We start from the raw sequence: 20,052 nt of genomic DNA, 5'->3' as shown, positions 1-20,052 counted from the left end.
TGTGGATTGGAAGTCACACCCCAGCTCTTCAAACAAAGAAGCACGAAAGAAGAAGACTCAGTACAGCACCAATATGGCAGTTGCACATTCAGGCCTAGAGATGGGAAGGCTTGGGGGGGGGAATGGAAAAATTGGGAGGGGGGAAGAGACTGATTTCTCTCTCTCTTTTTTCCCCCAAAGCTGTTCTATATTGATGGTTGTTGTGGGGTTTTAGGGCTCTTTGGCCGTGTTCTGAAGGTTGTTCTTCCTGACGTTTTGCCAGTCTCTGTGTCCGATTCTGAGGAACTGTCGCCAGTTCTGACTCCTGTCCTCTGAAGATGCCGGGTACAGAGACTGGCAAAACGTCAGGAAGAACAACCTTCAGAACATGGCCAAAGAGCCTGAAAAACCCACAACAACCATCCTGGCCGTGAAAGCCTACGAGAATACACTGTTCTATATTGCTTCAGAATTTTTACTTCTCTACTCAGACCCACCTGCTCCATTCCATCCGCCTGTCCTCTCCCACCTTCACACCCTCATATGACTCCAGCTTAACCAATAAGGCAGTAAAGCCCCAAGTGCCAAAACAGCTCTGTCTCAGGCCAGCCATAAACTTCTGTGCTTCAATACTATCTCCATTTGCAAAATATTAATGCAGGCTTACTCCCTAAGGACAATTAAGACAACCCTGTGCTTCTACGCTGGGTACCTTTAAAAATCAATCAAAAACATGGCTGTTTATTCAGGCCTTCCCTCCAGTCAATACTTGATCTTTTTATTTTCTCTATTTTATGTCTTATTTTATTTTTCTTGTTTTATAAATTGTCATGGAACTTATTTACATAATAATTTTGTGATATTTTTATTTGCTGATTTATGTTGTATTGGAAGCCGCCTAGAGTGGTCGCAGGACCAGATAGGCGGGGTACAAATGAAATAAATAAATAAAATATTAATACAGGCTTACTCCCTAAGGACAATTAAGATCAACCGTGTGCTTCCAAGGAGTTTTTTTTTAAACCACCCCAGTCTAAGCAGCTTCTTTCTTAAGTTAAGAAACCTCCAACCTTCGGGAGGGAGCGGCCACTTTAAGGCGACTCAAGCCATTAACTCTCTAATGGGTTGAAACGCAAAAAACAGTTGATAAGTCATCCTTTTACTATTGGCACAGCCCAAACGAGAGGGGACGAGAAAAATGTTTAAATTAGATTTTTTTTTAAATTAAAAGAAAACGGGACTTAGTGTCATTTGGGAGATCTACATTTTGGGGGGGGGGCTGGCTGGCTGGTTGGGGCGTCCCCTTTGCAAACCTGCGGACGGGGAAGGGAGCGCGGCAGGGCGCAAAAGCTGACTCGAGGTGGGGCAAAGCCGGGCACCCGAGACGGATCGGGTCGGGATCGTGACTCCGAAGTAGAGTCCCCCCCCCCTCTTCTCTCTCTCTCTCTCTCTCTCTCTCCCACGTTTCCTGCCCTGAGGCTGGGAAGGCTCTCTCTCCCGGCCGGGCAAGGGGCGGCTCAAACGGGAGCGCGCAGGAGGGAGGAGAGAAAGAGAGAGAGAAAGAGGCGGCGGGACGGCCCCGATCTGCCGGAAGAAGGGCGCTTTTTGAGCGGCGCGGCGGCGCGGATCCGCCGATGTCCGGCGGGCTGGGCGATGGGGCCAGCTGATGACGGCGCCCTCCGGGGACCAGCCTCCTCCTCCTAAGTAGACCGATCCCGGGGGACCGGCTGGAAACCTCGCTTGGCTCGTTGCGCTGCGGTTCGGGCCACCCTTCGGAGCGCCCGTCTCCTTTCCTCCCACTCCCCCCTCCGGGCGAGGGATCGGGGCCGCTGCCATGGGGCTGCCGACGCTGGAGTTCAGCGACTCCTACCTCGACAGCCCGGATTTCAGGGAGCGCCTCAAATGTCACGAGGTGGAGTTGGAAAGGACCAACAAGTTCATCAAGGAGCTCATCAAGGACGGCAGCCTCCTCATCGGGGCGCTCCGGAGTGAGTTTTGTTTTTTTTTTTTAAAGGGGGGGTTCTTGGAAGCGAAAGGGGAGCGAGATTTGGGGTCGGCGTTTTGGGGAGGAAGGAGCTGCTGCTCTTTTGTCTGAATGGTTCCGACGGGGAGGGCGCCCCTGGTGGAAGCCGAGACGTTTCCTCGACCGGCCGTTCCTTGGCTTCGGGGCTGGGACACAAAAAAGTTAGGCTTGCGGGGGGGGGGGGGGAGGAGAGGAGAAGTCTCTCTTTTTTTTGAGGAGAAAAATACCGAGCTTTGGCGACGTTGCAGGAAACTCCATTGATTTCTAGGCTGCCAGGGCATCTCTCTCCTTTCCTGTCATCAGCTCAGGGCACGGTAAATAGGGTCTCTCTCTCTCCCTCGCTACTTTATCCCTACAACAGCCTTGGGAGGTAGGGCAGGCTGAGAGAAAGGCCCTGAACGGGGGGCAGACTCGTGGCCAAATAGGATATGTGTTTATTTAAAATATTTCTGACCTGCTTTTCTCCCCAAAAGGTCCCAAGGTGGCTGGCGTCGTTGAAACAGCATTGAAAAGCTTAACAACTGTAAGGAGAGAGAGAGAGAGAATTAAACAAGTGTTATAATAAAATGGTAACTAAGATTAATTTTAAAGCACATTTAAAACAACAAAGCACAACAGTCCATTTAAAAAAAAAACCCTTCAGTCATTAGTTCCTACTAGAGAAGGCCCAGTGGATCAGCAAGACTTACATTGGTAAAAATTTAACAAGTACTGTTCATTCATTCTAAAGAACTAGTAATAAATAAAGGATAAATTCAGAATCATTCCAGCTGGGATGACTGATTGGATTTAGCCTGGGGGTGTCAGTACTACTTTGTGTGATTTTTGCTGCACAGGCAAACACAAGGATCTCTTTGATAATTCTCTGCACGGTTTTTTTTTTTTTTTGAGTCATTTTGTTGTTTATATTGCTCCATCCATGGTACCGTGCAGAATAACAGGTCTCTGCTCCCTAGGAGTTCACAGTCACACGTCCTGGATGGCCGGGCCCTATCCTTCATGCAGGTGTGGATTGTATCGTACTTTGGTCAAGGAGGGTTACTTACTGGGAATTATATTGCAAAAATTAGAGCCTCATGGTCTTTCCCATAACACTATTTTAAGCATTATAATTCATTCTATTATTCACTATAATATGTGTTTCTCGTTCCTATTATGTTCTTTGGGTAATAGATAAAACAGTAGCTGAAAGCCTGTTGCTCAGTGTAAGGTAAAGCAAAGTGTGTTGCTTATTTACTGTTCCATAGTATCTAAAGCTCTCTCTGTGTGGTTTACATATTAATTATGCAGGCTACACATCCCCCCCCAGCAATTTTCCAACCTCAGAGGATGAAAGGCTGAGTCAACTTTCAGCTGGCTATCTCAGGCTGGGATAGGTGAGATCATGAGGAGAGTCTTCACTGCAGTACTGCAGTTTAACTATTGCACCAGGAGGCTCCTAATGACCCACTGAATCAATGGGGATTTGGTGAGTCAGCTTGTCTGTAAGTTTCATCTATTCAACGGGCCTATTCTAGTTGCAACACTGTGCTAAATAGAGTAAGCTCATTTGAATCAATGGAGTGTGTGAAGGAGTTGACTAAATCCCCCCTGTTTCCATGGGCCTATTCTAGTGTGATTCCAACACATACCCCAATAAAAAACACTCTTAAAAATGTACAGGGAAGAATTTACCAAATCATTGGTAAAACATACTTTAACATATCATAAAAGTAACTGCAGAGTGAAAGCCTTCCAAATTATGTCTCTCCTATGGACGTTTAATTTGAGAGCACATCCCACAAATTTACCTGGGCTTCCTATTAAGGTAACAAAGGCACAGGTTTTCTAAGACACTCATATTTGCAAAGGCATCAGAAAGATATATTTGTCCCAAACTTGTGACAGCTGCTGCTTTGGACTACAGTGGTAACTAGCCATTCTGGGGTGTGTGTGCATCCATCCATCTGTGCGTCTGTCTGTCCGTGTTCCTGGAAGTGATATTTGAAAAAGTAACCTTTCCAAACACTAGATCGCTGGGTAGATCCCTACTGTAAGTACATGATGGGTCACACTCCATCTGATCTTCCGTAATGGCATAAAACCCTTAAATACATTTACTAAGAATTGTTTCCCTGAAAGCATACAGTATTAGGAATTAGGTTCAAAAGCTCAGAAGTGGTGTTAGCTTTCATTTTCTCCTGTGTTTTCAACCTGGGCTATTGCAAAGTCTGGGGAAACACCTGGAGTGTTTTGTTTCTGATGCTGATCAGTTTAGAAGCAGCTGGAAATCAGTCTGTTTGTTGACCTGTTATTGCTTTCTTCTGACTGGCAATAAGAGCAGTTCTTGAGGATTCAGGCAAAGAGCCTTTTCTTATGGCTTGGTACCACTTTCTTTTAGTTGCAGATGACAAATATTGGATTTGTGAATTTATGACAGCAGTGAATAGACATAATCACTGAGATATCACCCTTCCCCAAATAGATATTTCATTTATTTTCTTTGCACACATCCCTTTTTTCTATAGTAAGCTTAGACCACCATGTCTGAGCTTATCTTGATTTGTCTTGACAATAAACGAGGCTTGGAAAAGTTGCTTTTTTAAATGAAGGCTTTTAGAATTCCCCAAGCTATGGCCAGCTGACTGGGACATTTTGGAAGAGTGTAAACACCCAAAAATTACATTTGCAAGGTTTGGGGTAGGTTGAACGAGGATGGACCTAAAGTCCCTACTATGGCTCTTCTGGCCAAGAAGTCAGAATCACATTCAGCATATGGTGCAGGTAAATAATCAGTTTATTTGGAGTGAAAGGGGTGGAGAATGGCACAGTATTTAACAGCTTTGTATTGATACTTAGCAAACATGTTTGACAATGAGATTTCTGTGAATTTTGATCTAAAAGGCACTCGTACACTGGAAGAAGATGGTGCCTGGCTTTTATGCCTATGGCATGACCCTAGTAATTTATTCCATTCTTAAATAACAGGTAGACAGCTGAGGTTGGGGACCAAAATAGAAGCAAAGTTTTGGAATGATTCTGCTTGTTGTGTGTGTAGTTCTTGAGTTTGCAAGTGATTCTGGAGGAGTCTATTGATATAGTTTTAACCCCCATAACTTCTGACTTTGGCACAAATATGTTTAGCAAGCTTGGAAATGAACAGGAAACTTGGTTTTGACCCTAGAATATGCCTAGAGCTGCACATCATGAATGTGATTCCTTCCAAGTTCCTTTTTAACTTCTTGTGATGTGATCTGTGTGACTCCAGTTTTGCCAGCAGAAGGAGCAGATTTTTCTGATTTAGAAACTATTTTGACTTCATGGCCCATTTCATTGCTCTTTTCCATTCCCTTAATTTTCTTCCTTTATTTTCCCATCTTTTTTCTTCTTTTTACTGGTCTTCTTCTCCATCTTCTCTGGTACCCATTCAGCCTTTTCATTCATTCATTTCCCTCTGCTTCTCTTTTCCACACTGGTTCCAACACAGAACCTGTGCGGTGTGGTAGATAGTCAGACTAGGACTAGTGGATTGAGTATCAAATTAGGAGCCGAGTTCAAAACCCCTCTGGGCAGAGAAAAATCACTGGGGGAACTGCAGTTGTAAAGCCCATTTTGAATATCTTACAGAGCTCTATTAGAATTGCCATGTCAGATGTGACGTGAGAGCACATTAACAACAACATCCTATGTTCATTTAGCCCTTTTCTCTGTTCACTCTCCCTCCTCTCCCCTCTTCAGCCCTTTTGCCAAGTGGCAGGCAGGAAGGCATTATTCTCTGTCTGAATAACTGACCAGCTACTGTGTTATGCTCCTTGAATCAATCTATTTCTTTGTCACAGTCAAAAATAACTGAGACTGAATTGAATCCCCAACTTCATCATCCTATTCACAGGCTATGAAGTGTGTTTGTGTATGCGCATTTGTGCACGGAGTGTGAAATTTGGTGGTTTCCATTAGTAACATAAGAAAAGACCAAGGTTTTTAGTCTTCTTGCTGCCTCCAGCATTCAGAACATTCCAGGCTGAGAGCTGGATGCATTCATTTTGCTTTCTCGTCTCATTCCAATTTGGCTGCATTGTGCATCACCCTTAAGCCAAATTGGAGTGAAGGCAGGAGGCAAGGGTAATGCTTGCTGCCCTCACTCAGGTAGCTTCTGATTAGACAGTGTTGAAGAAAAGTTCCTCTTCATTTACTAGTTAGTATCGTAACTTAAATTAATGAGCTTACATACATTTATGGGTTTATTGGTCAAAAGGTTAATGCACATGATGTACCTCAAAAACCAAGAAGTTTCAACTTAAAAACTGTTTAGGACTTACAGTGGTGCCTCGCTTAATGATGATAATCTGTTCCAGGAAAATCGCCGTTAAGCGAAAACATCCTAAAGCGAAAATAAAAACCCAATTGAAACGCATTGAAACCCGGGGTAAAAACTCACAGTCCAGCGAAGATCCTCCATACGGCGGCCATTTTCGCTGCCTGTATAGCGAGGAATCCATCCCTAAACACAGCAAGGAGCCATTTTAATTACCCGGCGACCATTTTGAAACTGCCGATCAGCTATTCTAAAAACATCGTTTTGCGAAGAATCTGTTTCCAAAGCAGGGAACCAATCATCACAAAGTGAAATTCCCCCATTTAGTCCATCGTTTTGCAATCGCAATTGCGATCGCAAAAAGATAGTCGTAAAGCGGATTCGTCGTAATGCAAGGCAATCGTTAAGCGAGGCACCACTGTATTCCCTCCCTTTGTCTAAGGAAGTCAGGGTCATATACATGGTTGCTTTCTCTGACTTGATCTTCACAAAAACCCTGTAAGGTAAGCCATGTCAAAAACGGTCAACTGGTGGAATTTATGGACAGTGAGAACTGAAATGTGGGTTTTCCTCACCCTGTATGTTTCTCAGTCTCTTAAACAGGAATATGTAGTTTGTTAGGTGGACCAGCCATATTTCCATGTGAACCATTAGGGGGAGACTGGTAGAGACAGATAAGCTCACCCACCTTCCACCCCCATTGTTAGAGAATATATGACAGCCATGGCAGGGGAAAGCAGCAATCTTTTATCTGTTGAGTTATCTGCGTCTCAATCTCTCTCTTTTTCTGGAAGATCCCCAGGAGTACCGGGCATGAACACCTGACTTTGCCTGTTCCTGCAGTCCTCTTTTCACCTGTGCTCTGTCTCTGTGTCCTGATTCTTCATGAGCTGAGCTACCTCATTAATGTCAGTGGATTCCTAAACTTGACATTAATGTTGGGTTAATCATACTTCAGTTTTAGGTTCTATCCCCCCCCCCCCAAAAAAAAACCCAAAACCTGTCCATAAAACAAGTTAGCAAGAGACTGGGGAAATAAATACACCAAATAAAATGTATTGATGGATTTGATTATTTAAAATCATAACTATGTCCCCTAGGGCAGTGGTCCCCAACCTTTTCGGAACAGAGGACCATTTTGGGGGGGGTGTCCATGTGCAGGGGAGTGGGGGCGCCAGCCATGCTGGTGGGTGGGTGTGGTGCGCTCATGCGCATGTGTGGGGGAGTGTGGTGTGTTTGTGCACAGGCACAGATGGGCATGGTGCACTCACGGGTGAGTGGGGCATGTACATGTGCATGCACGTGAGCATGCCATGCCCACCCACGTCCATGCATGCACGTGAGCACACCATGCTCACCATGTGTGTGTGGGAGGGGCGGGAAATCTGTTTCCGTGGTTTGGTTTTGCGGACCGGGGGTTGGGGACCTCTGTCCTAGCGGATAGATATATTTGTTAACTTCTTGTTGAGGGCTTCTCTTTTTAACCTTGTTTCTGATCTTTAGATTTTCTATGTTGGATGATGAAGGGGAAAATTTTGACAGGTTGTTATGTGAAGGACTAACTAAATGATTCAAACTGACAGGTAAAGGTGAAGGTTCCCCTTGACATTTAGTCCAGTTGTGTCCAACTCTAGGGTGCGGTGCTCATCCCCGTTTCCAAGCCTTAGAGCCAGCATTTGTCTGTAGACAGTTTCTGTGGTCACGTGGCCAGCGCGACTAGACACGGAACGCCGCTACCTTCCCACCATGGTGTTACCTATTTATCTACACGCATTTACATGCTTTTGAACTGCTAGGTTGGCAGGAGCTGGGACAAGTGATGGGCACTCACTCCGTCATGTGAATTCGATCTTGCGACGGCTGGTCTTCTGACCCTGCAGCACAGAGGCTTCTGCAGTTTAACCCACAGCACCATCACGTCCCAAACTGTTGTCAAACTGACAACAGCAGGCTAAATTGGCCATTCTCAACCTGGGAGGGGGGGAAACATATGGTATATTTGAAGGAGGGGTTGGAAACAATTGGAAACAGTTCTTCACACACCACTTTATAAGTTTTTTAAATGCAGTTTATATTGTCCTGATTTGGCCTGTATTTCTTTCATATTATGTTTATGGCTGTGGCCCAAAAAAGGTTGGGAATGGCTGACCTGGGTGACCAGCTAGACAGCTAACTATAGTATGCATAGCGGTCTCTCTGTTCCTCCAGGACTGTTTTAACCTTTTGCTATCAACTACTCAAGAAAAAAAATGTCATTAGGAGTAAGCAGCCAGTCCTGCTCTGTTCATCATAATAAAAGCAGAATAAACAATATCTTATTGCAAGCAAGCAAACACAGTTCTTTAATGCTGGCTGAGTAGAAAACACAACTAACTGAAACGGGGGGGGGGGGGACCCAATGGAAAGGAAAGAACTAGGCTTTTCAGACGATAAGCAGTTCAGGTGATTGTGATAATGCAAAGTCTTGAGTGAGCAAACGTTTGGGGCATTTCTGCTTGAGACCTTTATTGATAACTACTTATTGATAATTACTTGCTTGATGACTAAATTTTTCAGAAGGATGTGCTCCTGAATTGTTCCTGTTCTTAAACAAGGTACTATTCTTTAAATAAAGTCTCTGTTGTCTATTCCAGATTTTAAAAAAAAAACATTTCAAGAATGGGGATGGGAATGGTGATAATAACATCTCCAGTGGGCTGAGGCATCCGTTTGCTCCGTTCTGGAACAAAGCTGCTTGAATATGTTTGGGAATCACCTTTGGGCTTCTGCAGCCCTCCCGTTGCCCCCATAAAAAGATCAAGGACCTCCTTTCCCTTTTCAGTGCTGCATTCGCTGTGGGCGTCTGCTGCAAACACAGTGAAGAATTTCGTTGCTTTAAGCTTCAGTTCACATCTGAATGTTGCATGCTTGTTATTGTTAAAAATACCCTGAAATGTAAGCTCAAAAGTAGCGCATATTTCTCACGGTTCTTGGAATCTGTTTACTTGGACAGCCGTTTGCATAAGGGAAGTTGCAGTGGGATTTTTGTTTCTCATTCAGGCCTTGGGAAATGCTGAATTAAGTGGAAGCCACCTTGTAGTTTGCAAGAATCTTCCTGGCTGTATTCTTGGATCCTGTATTGGTGGCAAGAACCCTTTCAGGTTGGGATTGCATGGGCAGAGTCATTGCTACGTTACTCAACTATACCATAAAGGGGCTTTAAATGCTACTGGTTGCCTGGCAGAGCAGTTCTTCTTAGATTAGGCATCCTTCAGCCTCGAGAGACTATGGTAACGTGCTCTGTATGGAACATTTGGAACAGCGTCTATTGTGGCTGAGAAGGCCAATTCAAGAGTGACAATCTCTTCCACACTGAATGCAAATCCAATCTGTCTCCTTTCCAGCTCCCTGATTTTGCTGGTTTTGGGACTGCCTCTTTGCCTCGGCCTGCTGGACAAGTGTCTCTTCAAAATGGGAGAGGCCATGATGCACCGCCTGCCTCCAGGCTGAACACTCAGATGTCAAGATTTCCCATCTGTTGAGGTCCATTCCTAAGGCCTTCAGATCCTGCTTGCAGATACAGTGGTGCCTCGCTTAGCGAGGTTAATCCGTTCCAGATTAACCCTTGCCCAGCGAAACATCGCTAAGTGAACTTAAAAAGCCCATAGGAACGTATTAAAACTGATTTAATACGTTCCTATGGGCTTAAAACTCACCGTTCTGCAAGGTTCCTCCATTGCGGTGGCCATTTTGGATGCCTCGTTAGCGAGGCAAAACAGCGGTCGCCATTTTGTTTTAGCGGCGGCCATTTTGGAACCGCCGATCAGCTGTTCGCTATGCTTTGATCGCGTCTGCGCGATCATCGCATAGCGAAAAAAGCCCATAGGGGCCATCGCTGAGCGAACGCTCCGGCGATGGCCCACAACCCCTCGCTATGCGGTTTCATCGCATAGCGAGGCGCTCGCTATGTTAGGCACCACTGTATCTTTAGATCACAGCCGTGGTCTCCCTCTGGGGCAATTTCCCTGCACTAATTCTCCATACAGGAGATCTTTTGGAATCTGACCATCAGCCATTCTTACAACATGCCCAAGCCAACATAGACGTCACTGTTTCAGTAATGTGTACCTGCTAAAAATTCCAGCTCATTCTAAGACCACTCTATTTGGAATTTTGTCCTGCCAGGTGATACCGAAAATGTGTCGGAGAGGATCCATATGGAACATATTCAGCTTCCTCTCCTGCCCTGCATGAAGAGTCCAGGACTCACTGCAGTACAGGAGTGTGCTCAGGACACAGGCTGTATAGACCTGGATCTTGATATATACTGTCAGCTTCTTATTAAGCCATGCTCTCTTTGTGAGTCTAACATGGTAGCTCCTTTGCCAATGTGCTTATCCAGCTCAACATCTAGAGAGAGGGTGTCAGAGATCGTTGAGCCAAGGTACACAAAGTCATGAACAACCTCCAATTCTTGTGTTGAGATAGTAATAGAAGGAGGTGAGTCCACACCCTGGCCCATGACTTGTTTTTTCTTCAGGCTGATTGTTAATCCAAAGTTTTGGCAGGCCTTACTAAAACGATTCATGAATTGTTGGAGGTCGTCAGCAGAGTGGGCAACAACAGCTGCATCATCAGCGAAGAGGAAGTCCCATGTGCCTTTCATGGTCTTCCTTCCTTTTTCATATGGTACAATCTCTTTATTCACAATTTTACTTTACTACATACCAGGCAGTGATCTGTGTCACAATCAGCACTCTGGTAGCTGCGTGTGATCGTACTACTAGGAAAGCTAGAACGTCTAGTGAGGATCAAATCGAGCTGATGCCAATGCTTCGATTGAAGCAGTTCTTCTACTGAAAGCAAAAATTCAGTCTTGACATTCCTTGAAGGCAATTGGCAATCTAGGATCTATTCGGACACACATTGGGTTGACGGCTGTCTTTGTGTGTCAACATACCCATTACCTTCTCCGTTGTTATGTTCAGTCAAGTCAGAACCCACTTACAGCAACTCTGATAGGGCTTTCGAGGTCAGATATCTAAGGAGTAGTTTTACCCCAGTGAGCTTCCATGTCTGAGCAGTGATTCAAACCCAGGCTTCTTGAGTCCTAGTCCATCATTCTGTCCAGTACATCTCAGTGGATATTCCTTACCTTCCTTACAGCAGGCATATGCTCTATGGCGGGGGGGGGGGATGCGGCCCTCCAGATGTTGCTGAACTGCAACTCCCATAATTCCTAGCCCACACAGCCAATAGTGAGGAGATTTGGGCCTAGCCCACACAGTGAGGAATGTTGGGATTTGCAGTTCAGGAACACCTGGAGGGCCGCACTTTGCCCAGGTCTGCTCTGTGGGGTATCAGCTCCTGGTTTACACAGAATTTCTTTCCCAGAGCCAGAGGAAACCCTAGCTGGCACAGTCAGCAGTCACCCTGCCTTGGGGATTCTGGGCTTTGTCGCCCAAAAAAGTAACCCAAGCTCTGGCTTTTCTATATAAAACATTCTCTCTCTCTCTGTGTATGTGTATTTAGTTTCCTTGTCCAATATGGTGCTCTTCAGTGTACCTCTTCCAGCATTCCTGACCTTTGGCCTTGTTGATGGGGCTGATGGGATTTGAAGTCCAAAGCACATGGAGGGCACCAGATTGGGCCAGATTTCTGCCCATTTCTTTTACTTTAATCAGGGCAGCTGGGTAAAAGTTTGCCTTGACGGAGAACAATAAAGTAAATAATTAAGCTATCTAGGGGAAGAGGCACAGTTCAGCATTTAGGCACATTTCTTATGAAACGAGGCTGATCTTTTTATTTTGCCATTCTTCTCCAGGCAAAATGCCTTTTCCAGAGTTCAACCACAGTATTGGTAAACTATTTCCAGTGGGCGGCTGTTTCCTCTAGCAAATATTTGACCAAATGCCTGGTGTACTGTTTAGATATTGAAGCAATTTGGCGGGGCCTCTGTACTCGGATACTTGAAAACTACTTGTATCCTTGCAAATGTGCCTCACTTTATTCCTTACCCTGGAGCTTCCTGTTTTCCTTCCTCTCCATGATTTTCTCTCTCTTTACATCCTTGTACCCATTCAGCTTTTACCAGGCTTCTTAACCAATAAGGCCTGCCACAGTTCCTCCTTCCTATCCCCTGTTTCCCATCCACTCATCCCAGTTCTTCTGGGATGGAAATGTTACTTCTTTTAGATTAAAGCCTCTAGCCTCACACAACATGGTGAACTAAGATGTAACCTATCCAGTCCAAGAGTACTGGGGTTTTAACAAGGTTGAAAACTACTGATCTAACCTGATAAAAGAGTTTTGGTGGACTCAAAACACTTGCACATGTCGTGAATTTATAGTTGTTCCTAATAAAAGTATTGCTCAGGAATTATGGGACTGATTTTACATTTTGTCTATTCATGTAGATTGCCATAGCCTTTAAAAAATACCCCCCACCCCCCTTTGCGTTGCTTATAAGAGTTTGAAATGCAGTGGTTGCTTGTTGTCAATCAACGATGTGAGGAGTCAGATGGGAAGCCGAAACGGGCAGCAGTGTTTGGGAGCTTTCTGGGCCGCTTGGTTTCTGGCATCTGTATCTTTAATTGTGGCTTATTTGATGAACTTGTCATGAGATGAGATTTGAAGATGGTAGTCAAGGGGTAATACCTGAAGGCACATCAATTTGCTCTCACCTCACAAAGTGGTGAAAGACATTTATTTGCCATAGTACAAGATCTTCTTCACCCCCATATCTTGTATTTAGTGTGCTTTGTTTTGTGATTGGTCACTGGAAGGTAATAATGGGAGCTCATCTACAAGTCTGATTGCTAAGGCTAGGTGTCTCAGAGAAAAAATGTGTTATGGAACATGGCATAATAAACCACTGAGTATGCCTTCTGCTTAATGTGTAATTTGACCTAGGTAATAACAAAGGCATTACCTAGGTCAAATTATACATTCACAAACTTGGCATATTTCCTATATTTGACTTACGTTGGATACAGAAGAAGAATAGGAAGCCAAGGCGAAGTTTTAAATCATACCAAATTTCAGTAGCCAGTTTTAGTTACTACTGTTTATATGGGTCTGTAAATCCAAGAAAACAAACCTAGCAAGAGTCATTTCCCCCCTCATTTCTAACAGCCTTATAGTGGAGGCTTGTACATAAGTGCAAAGAAGACCCACTGAGTTGAATGGGACTTACTCCTGATTAAATAGGCATGGAATTTGCAGGCTCCCCTTTCTTTCTTTTGTTCAATATTTAACTTTACCCAAAATGAATAAGATAAATAGCTTCGGTTTTTGAGAAAGTAGTTTTGTGAATGTTGTTCTCATTAGAGTGGAAAAATGACTTGACAGAGTCTGTGTGGATCTCCTGAGGATTTACAGCCTGGGAATTGTCCTGGCAACATGGCTGTTTCCTGTTGCAATTAATTCAAAATGATTTTCTGTTTTTATCTGTTCTGTGCAGCATAGGTTTATTTTCATCAGCTGTACCAAGGACAAGATTTTTTTTTTATTTTTCTTCTTATTGGAAGCATTTCTTTGTTTTCCTTCCCTTTGTAGAGGGACAGCACGCTGAGACCTCTGGTAGAACAAACATTTTAAGGAATTAAATATTCAGGCTTATGAAACAGAATGGTCCTTTTTTCCCAATAGCCTGGTGGCATTTCTTTCTTTCTTTACATGTATATGTCAGAAGTTGACTCTGTTTATTTTTATCAGTCTTGCACCAAGAGACAAGCATACTTTTTAAAATCACTTATATGAAAGCTGCTAAAAGCCAAGTTTATTGTGCAATACTGTGTTTGCTCAGAAAACCACTTCATTCGGTGAGCCGCTTACTCTGAAGTGTTTCTACAATATTGTGTCATAAGGAATTAACTTGGACTTTAAATATTAAAAATCAGTACCAATTTAAAGCATAAAAGATGACAGTTGTATCAATAAGGCAAAGGCCTTTAATTTGCCTTATTTGGTTTCATGCATTTATAGAGTGCTCTGAAGCAGAATTCTTAGGCGAATTCACAACGACAACACAAGAAATGGAATAAACTTTGTGTCTGTTCCAGGATATGTTCCATTAGATCTAATGGGAGTTATTCCTACCTTAGTGTACATAGTGGGAGAAGGCTCTGTGGGACTCCAGATGTTGTTGAATTCCAGCTGACACTAGTAGGAGCCAACATGACTAGAGGCCAGTTGAGGAACGTTGTCGTCTGGCAACATCTGGATAGTCATAGGTCCATATCTTTTGTGGGTACACCCTGAAAGGACAGAGTGAGAGAGAATGTAGAGGAAGAAAGAAGTGGTATGTGAAAATGTCCATATCTGGGCATTAGAGTAGATCTGGACAGTTTGTATTTTTTGGGTTAGGTCAAACAGAAGCATTATAACAGATTAAAAACATTCTAATCATGGAGTCTGAACAGCCTAACACAGTTGTAGTTGCTTTTCGGTAGATGTGTTTGTTATGCTTTCTTGCACTTGCTCAGTTTGGAATTTTCCACTTGGAGTTATAAAAGAGTAACCTGTTTTATTATTCACCAAGACTTGCTATATATATATATCTGCTCTGTGTATCAGTGATTCTTTGCTTTTGAAAGCAGTAAGATTTATGGTTATATTACTAAAATTCACCCTGTGTTCTGTTTTGTAACCTCCCAGCCAGCTGGGCAGAAGAGCCATCTCCCACACACCATATTTGTTGTGTGTAGCAGTGGTCCCCAAACTTTTTTGACAACAGGGACATTTTAATTGAAGACTTTGAATCAAGCTCATTACATGTATTGTACCAGGACAGATGAGTGGCGAGCAGGAACAGGAGGTGAGCTGCAGTTGAAGCTCCAGCTCCTGTTAGATCAGCAGCAGCTTAGAACCTAATAGGAGTGCAGGCTCCTATGAGATTCTAATGCCACAGGCAGAACTGATCTAGCAGCAGGAAGAGGAGAGTGGGAAGCGAAGCTCCGCCTCCTGTCAGATCAGCAGCGACATTAGAACCTAATAGGAGCACTCCGACAGGAGGCGGAGCTTCGCTCGCCGCTCACTTCCTGCTCGCCGCTCATCGGTCCTGGCATCCCAGTCCTTCCAAGGCCATGGACTGTTACCAGTCCGCGGCCTGGGGGATGGGGATCCCTGGTATGTAAGATTGGAGCCTCAAACAATTAAAAACGAAGTAACAGATGAACAACAATCAGAAGGCAAAAACTGCATTAAAAAGGGGGGAAATTAAAAATGAGGTTCCTATATCCTCCAATGGGCAAAAGGTAGTAACTAGAAATGTCCTGAGACTGTAAGTGAAATACATTGAAAATATGTCTTTGGAATTTTGAACAGTGAATGTACTTTGGATTATTTAAAATGTTGCATGTGACATGAGAGAAGCATCCAAGAAATTGAACGCACGGAGGAGAGCAAAGGCAGAAGGACATTACTGTATATCTAGGAATAAAATGGGAAATATATAATTTTTATGTGGGGGAAATGGAATTTTAACTAAACACCACAAGGCAGAATGATGGTTACATGCAAAGATAAAAATGTGCCATGTTGGCTGCCATTCAATTTTGGAGGTTTGCTTTGCAAATCAAATATGAAACAAACCATCTTAGATCTTCAGATGAAATAGCGGTGGCTTGCAAATGGCATGGTAAGGCAGCAGCAGTAGCAGCCTGAATTGTTATTTAGTTCTGCCTAATGCACGAAACCTTTAGATGTTAAATGAAAACACCTTTTAAGTTTAGCCCACCACCATTCAAATTATCAGCTGTACTTATCCCAAGTATTAAAAAAAGGAAAAGGAAACTTTTATATATGTACTGTACCTAATCCACAGCGGTGCTCCAGTGGACAGATTCTTGTGGACTCAGCTGGTGATTGAAAGGATCTCTCCTTTTATTGTTGTTTAGTTATGTCCAACTCTTCATGACGCCATGGGCCAGAGCACACCAGGCCCTCCTGTCTTCCACTGCCTCCCAGAGTTGGGTCAAATTCATGTTGGTAGCTTCGATGACACTGTCCAACCATCTCGTCCTTTGTCATCCCTTCTCCTCTTGCCTTCACACTTTCCCAACATCAGGGTCTTTTCCAGGGAGTCTTCTCTCCTCATGAGATGGCCAAAGTATTGGAGCCTCAGCTTCAGGATCTGTCCTTCCAGTGAGCACTCAGGGTTGATTTCCTTCAAAATGAATAGGTGTGTTCTCTTTGCAGTCCAGGGAACTCTCAAGAGCCTCCTCCAGCACCACAATTCAAAAGCATCAATTCTTCGGTGGTCAGCTTTCATGTAAGGTCCAGATAAAAGTTTAATCCAGGGGAAAAGGTCTGTGCAAAATTAGTCCAGATGGAAAGTTGAGCAAATTTAAAAAATAATACAATGGAGCCAAGCATTGGCTGGAAGGTAAAAGGAAAGGGCCGTGTGTGTTAAAGCGACAAAGATGTAGATCTTTGCAGGGGGGGAGTCCCCCCCCCAAGCTACTCTGAAGCTGGATAACCAGTTGTAAAAAATGAGCTTGGGTGAGAGGCGCCTAAAAACTACCTCAAATATAGGAAAGAAATATGTTTAAAATAGGGGGAAAATCTTTTCCCCCATTTTTTCCCAAGAAGGTGGTTGAATGCAAGCTGAGACCCGAAAGTTTCAAAACAAAGCAATATCTGCTAACAACCCCCCCCCCAAAAAAATCAACAAAAAATAAAATGTAAAGAAAGAAATGAGGACCTGGAAAATCTTCTGGGATGCTGTTGCATGACCCGACACCCCAGATTTTATGGAGTTCAGATGGCTCTCCTTTTTCTTCTTCTCACTTGCTAAGTGGAAACTTTGTTCTGGATTGGTGTGTGAGATGGTGAGGGCAGATGGGTGGAATAAGGACCTGCGGAAACAGTTTTCCATTGTTTGGATGGGATGATGTAACAGACACCCTTATCTGGACGCAAGGGACATCCTAGGCTCAATGAGACAACGATTTGCAGGGAGCAACAAACTTTCTATCTCTTTGCCATTCTTATCTGCGGTTCCCTGGTTTGAAAAAGCTTTGTTAGGGTAACCTTATATTGCAGGATCTTGGGATCTAAGCAGCTGTATCTTTCGGACAAAACTAGAGCTGCTTGTGAAACAAAATTTTGCTTCCTGCCCCTCCCAAATTAGCTCTCGGATCCCAGCATCTGAGGCCCCCTAAAATAAGACCTGATTAACAAAAGGTCCTGAGACTGGTGCCAGCGACACAAGGATAGGCACCAGACAATCTTTATGAGCTGAGGTATGTTGTTTACTTTCGCAGCTGTGTGTCCCGTTGAACTGAACTTGCGGCTCAACCTAGTGCCTTACCGTGGAATTTATTTAATTAAAGCCAGATGATAGAAAAAGAATGTTAAGTGACCCTGAGGATCAAATATTGCAGAGTAAGGGCAAGGAGAATTTCATTAACAAGGTCAGGGCATACATCTGCATCTCCATGTGTTGCCTTTGGTCATTAGCATCTGATAATCAAGATGCATCTCTGCTTCGCAAGTTTATCAGCACAGATCTATCAGTTTAATACCATTTTAGCTACTGTATTGTGCCCCTAAGGACTTGGTAGTTCAATAAAGTACTTAGATCTCCTTGCTAGTGAGTCTCACTCAAGGAACCACAACAGATAATTCTCTTTTGTCCCTCACCAAATGACAAATTCCAGGATTCTGTACGAGGGAGCCAAGCATTTAAGTGGCATCAAACTGTTATAACAGTGATGATACATCTTGTGCCAGTGAAGTTCCATAAAAGTCTCATGCATTCTGAAATCATTCTTTTCAAGTTGAGCCTTGTAGCGCAGTTGTTAAAGTGCAGTACTGCAGTCAAGACTCTGCTCAACAGAATTAAATCTTAATGGGCTTAGGTAGTTGGCTCATGGTTTGCTCAGCTTTTCATCCTTCACAGGTCAATAAATTGAGTACCCAGCTCAAGGGGGGGGGGATCTGTAGCCTGCATAATTAAATGGTAAAGTGCCCAGAGAGTGCTTTAACCTGTATAGGATGATATTAGCAGCACACTTTGGTTTTCCATCAGGCTGTTGAAAATAAAGGTTGTCTTTGGATGCATCTCTACTCCATTTTTGCTGTGGGTTTTTTTAAATGCTTCTGTGTTATTATACAGTGCTTTTATCTGCTTCTGTGTTATTATACAGTGCTTTTATCATTGGTTCTCAGTCTTTTCAAGGCCTTCAAAGCAGCTTAGTTTATCAGCATTAAAATGTAACATCATTTGTTTAGAATGGATGTGCTTAAATTCTTCACCCAGGTCTCAGAGAATGTATGGTGTTATTTGTTTCATTTTTATTCAGTGAATTTTTATTTTAAATATACTATTAAAACTTCCATTATTAAAAAAACTATCTTAGAAAAAAAAATTCAGATATCTCGCTTATTGTTTGTCTGCATTTTACTTGCATCTGGAAGTAAAAAAGAAAAGTGTAAATGTTTCATGGTGTGTATAAACTTGTCACTTCCTGTTTATGTTGCTTAGACCTTTTGTGGTAGTTGATTGTGTTTTTGCTGTCTTTTTTTTCAGCTACAAATTCAGTAGGTATCTGTTTATAACAGACAATGTTCTATATAGGTTTTTATTCTGTGTGTCTTCTTTTGAAGTAATGCAGTGATTTTACTTTTGTGGTGCTAATAATATAAGGAAAAAATGGCAGTGTATGGTGGGCAAGTTAGTTGTGCTTAAACTCATTACTATAAGTGAGCTAGACATGCAGCAAAATGCTCGCTTTTCTAACTTGTGAGACTTCTAAATGGTGGAAATGTTACTTTGGAATATTACTCTCCAAATCCTTCTGCCAACTTGTTTAGCAGCTGGAGGAATCTCGAATTTGTAGATAAAAAGCAATTCTGTTTCCAAGTATGAACTTTACATATACTGTACTAATTTTATGAAATCAGCATATTTGCACCACACATATAGGCCCATATCTTTATATTAAAGGGCAGAATTGTCTAGATGACGTCACAGGTGCGAACCATAAATCATTTATTGTAATAGACCATTTAATTACTGACTTATGTAATTTCAGTAAGGTATACAATGGAGATAAACCTTTCATGGGAATTTGGGCAGGTCCACATTAGGGATGAAACCTTGGGATTTCTAGAACTTCCGCTCCCAGAATGGAAGTAATTCTGGGAGTGGGAGAACAAAAATAACAGGCAAAATGAGAGGTATTTCCAGCAGCATTTGTGTTGTGTTTCATGTATTTGTGATTTTAGGAGGGAGACTGTTCTGGTGCTTCTTGGTCGTCCCCGTGCGTGTTGTGAGTTCCTACAATGCTTCATGGGAAAGGTAGTCTTGTTATTGATCTGTAGAGTGAACCTCGCAGAATTACGTTTCCCATGGAGCATTGTGGTGACCTGGAACAAACCCATAGGGCTTATATTTCTTCTTCCAACACTAACCTGTGAAACAAAACAGAAATGCTGTTGGGAATTCAAAAGTCCCATCCAAGTCCAGGTATTTTGGTTGATACGCGTACAGGAGACACCAAACGGCTAGATAGCTCAGTGGTTGAGATATCTGACTGTGGAGCTAAAGGCTGGAAGTTTGATTGCTCCTGTGAGCAAGAGTCAGCCCGGATGGCCTTGGGCAAACTGAACAGTCCAGGGCATCCCCAGAAGAAGAGGATGGTAAACCACTTCGGTGTACTCTCTACCTTGTGAAAAAAAAATGTTGCTATAAATTAGAATTGACTTGACAGCACATGATGATTATTACAACAGGAGACACCAAATATGTAATGTGTGTACACATCTGTAA

At 43.2% G+C, this 20,052-nt stretch overlaps 1 protein-coding gene across 1 annotated transcript in view; it reads left to right on the top strand.

Moving 5' to 3' along the window:
* Positions 1-1,697: 1,697 nt before the first annotated feature.
* ARHGAP42 (Rho GTPase activating protein 42) overlaps positions 1,698-20,052 on the top strand; it is a 189,913-nt gene continuing 171,558 nt past the window's right edge. The window contains exon 1 of the mRNA XM_072993618.2: positions 1,698-1,967. Coding sequence (XP_072849719.1) covers positions 1,814-1,967 — 154 coding nt within the window. The 5' untranslated portion in view covers positions 1,698-1,813. The remainder of the gene's footprint in view (positions 1,968-20,052) is intronic.

This window comes from Pogona vitticeps, chromosome 3 (assembly GCF_051106095.1).
Source record: "Pogona vitticeps strain Pit_001003342236 chromosome 3, PviZW2.1, whole genome shotgun sequence".
Lineage (NCBI taxonomy): Eukaryota > Metazoa > Chordata > Lepidosauria > Squamata > Agamidae > Pogona > Pogona vitticeps.
Note: the sequence above shows the minus strand (reverse complement) of the source record. Positions and strands in the feature narration are given on the sequence as shown.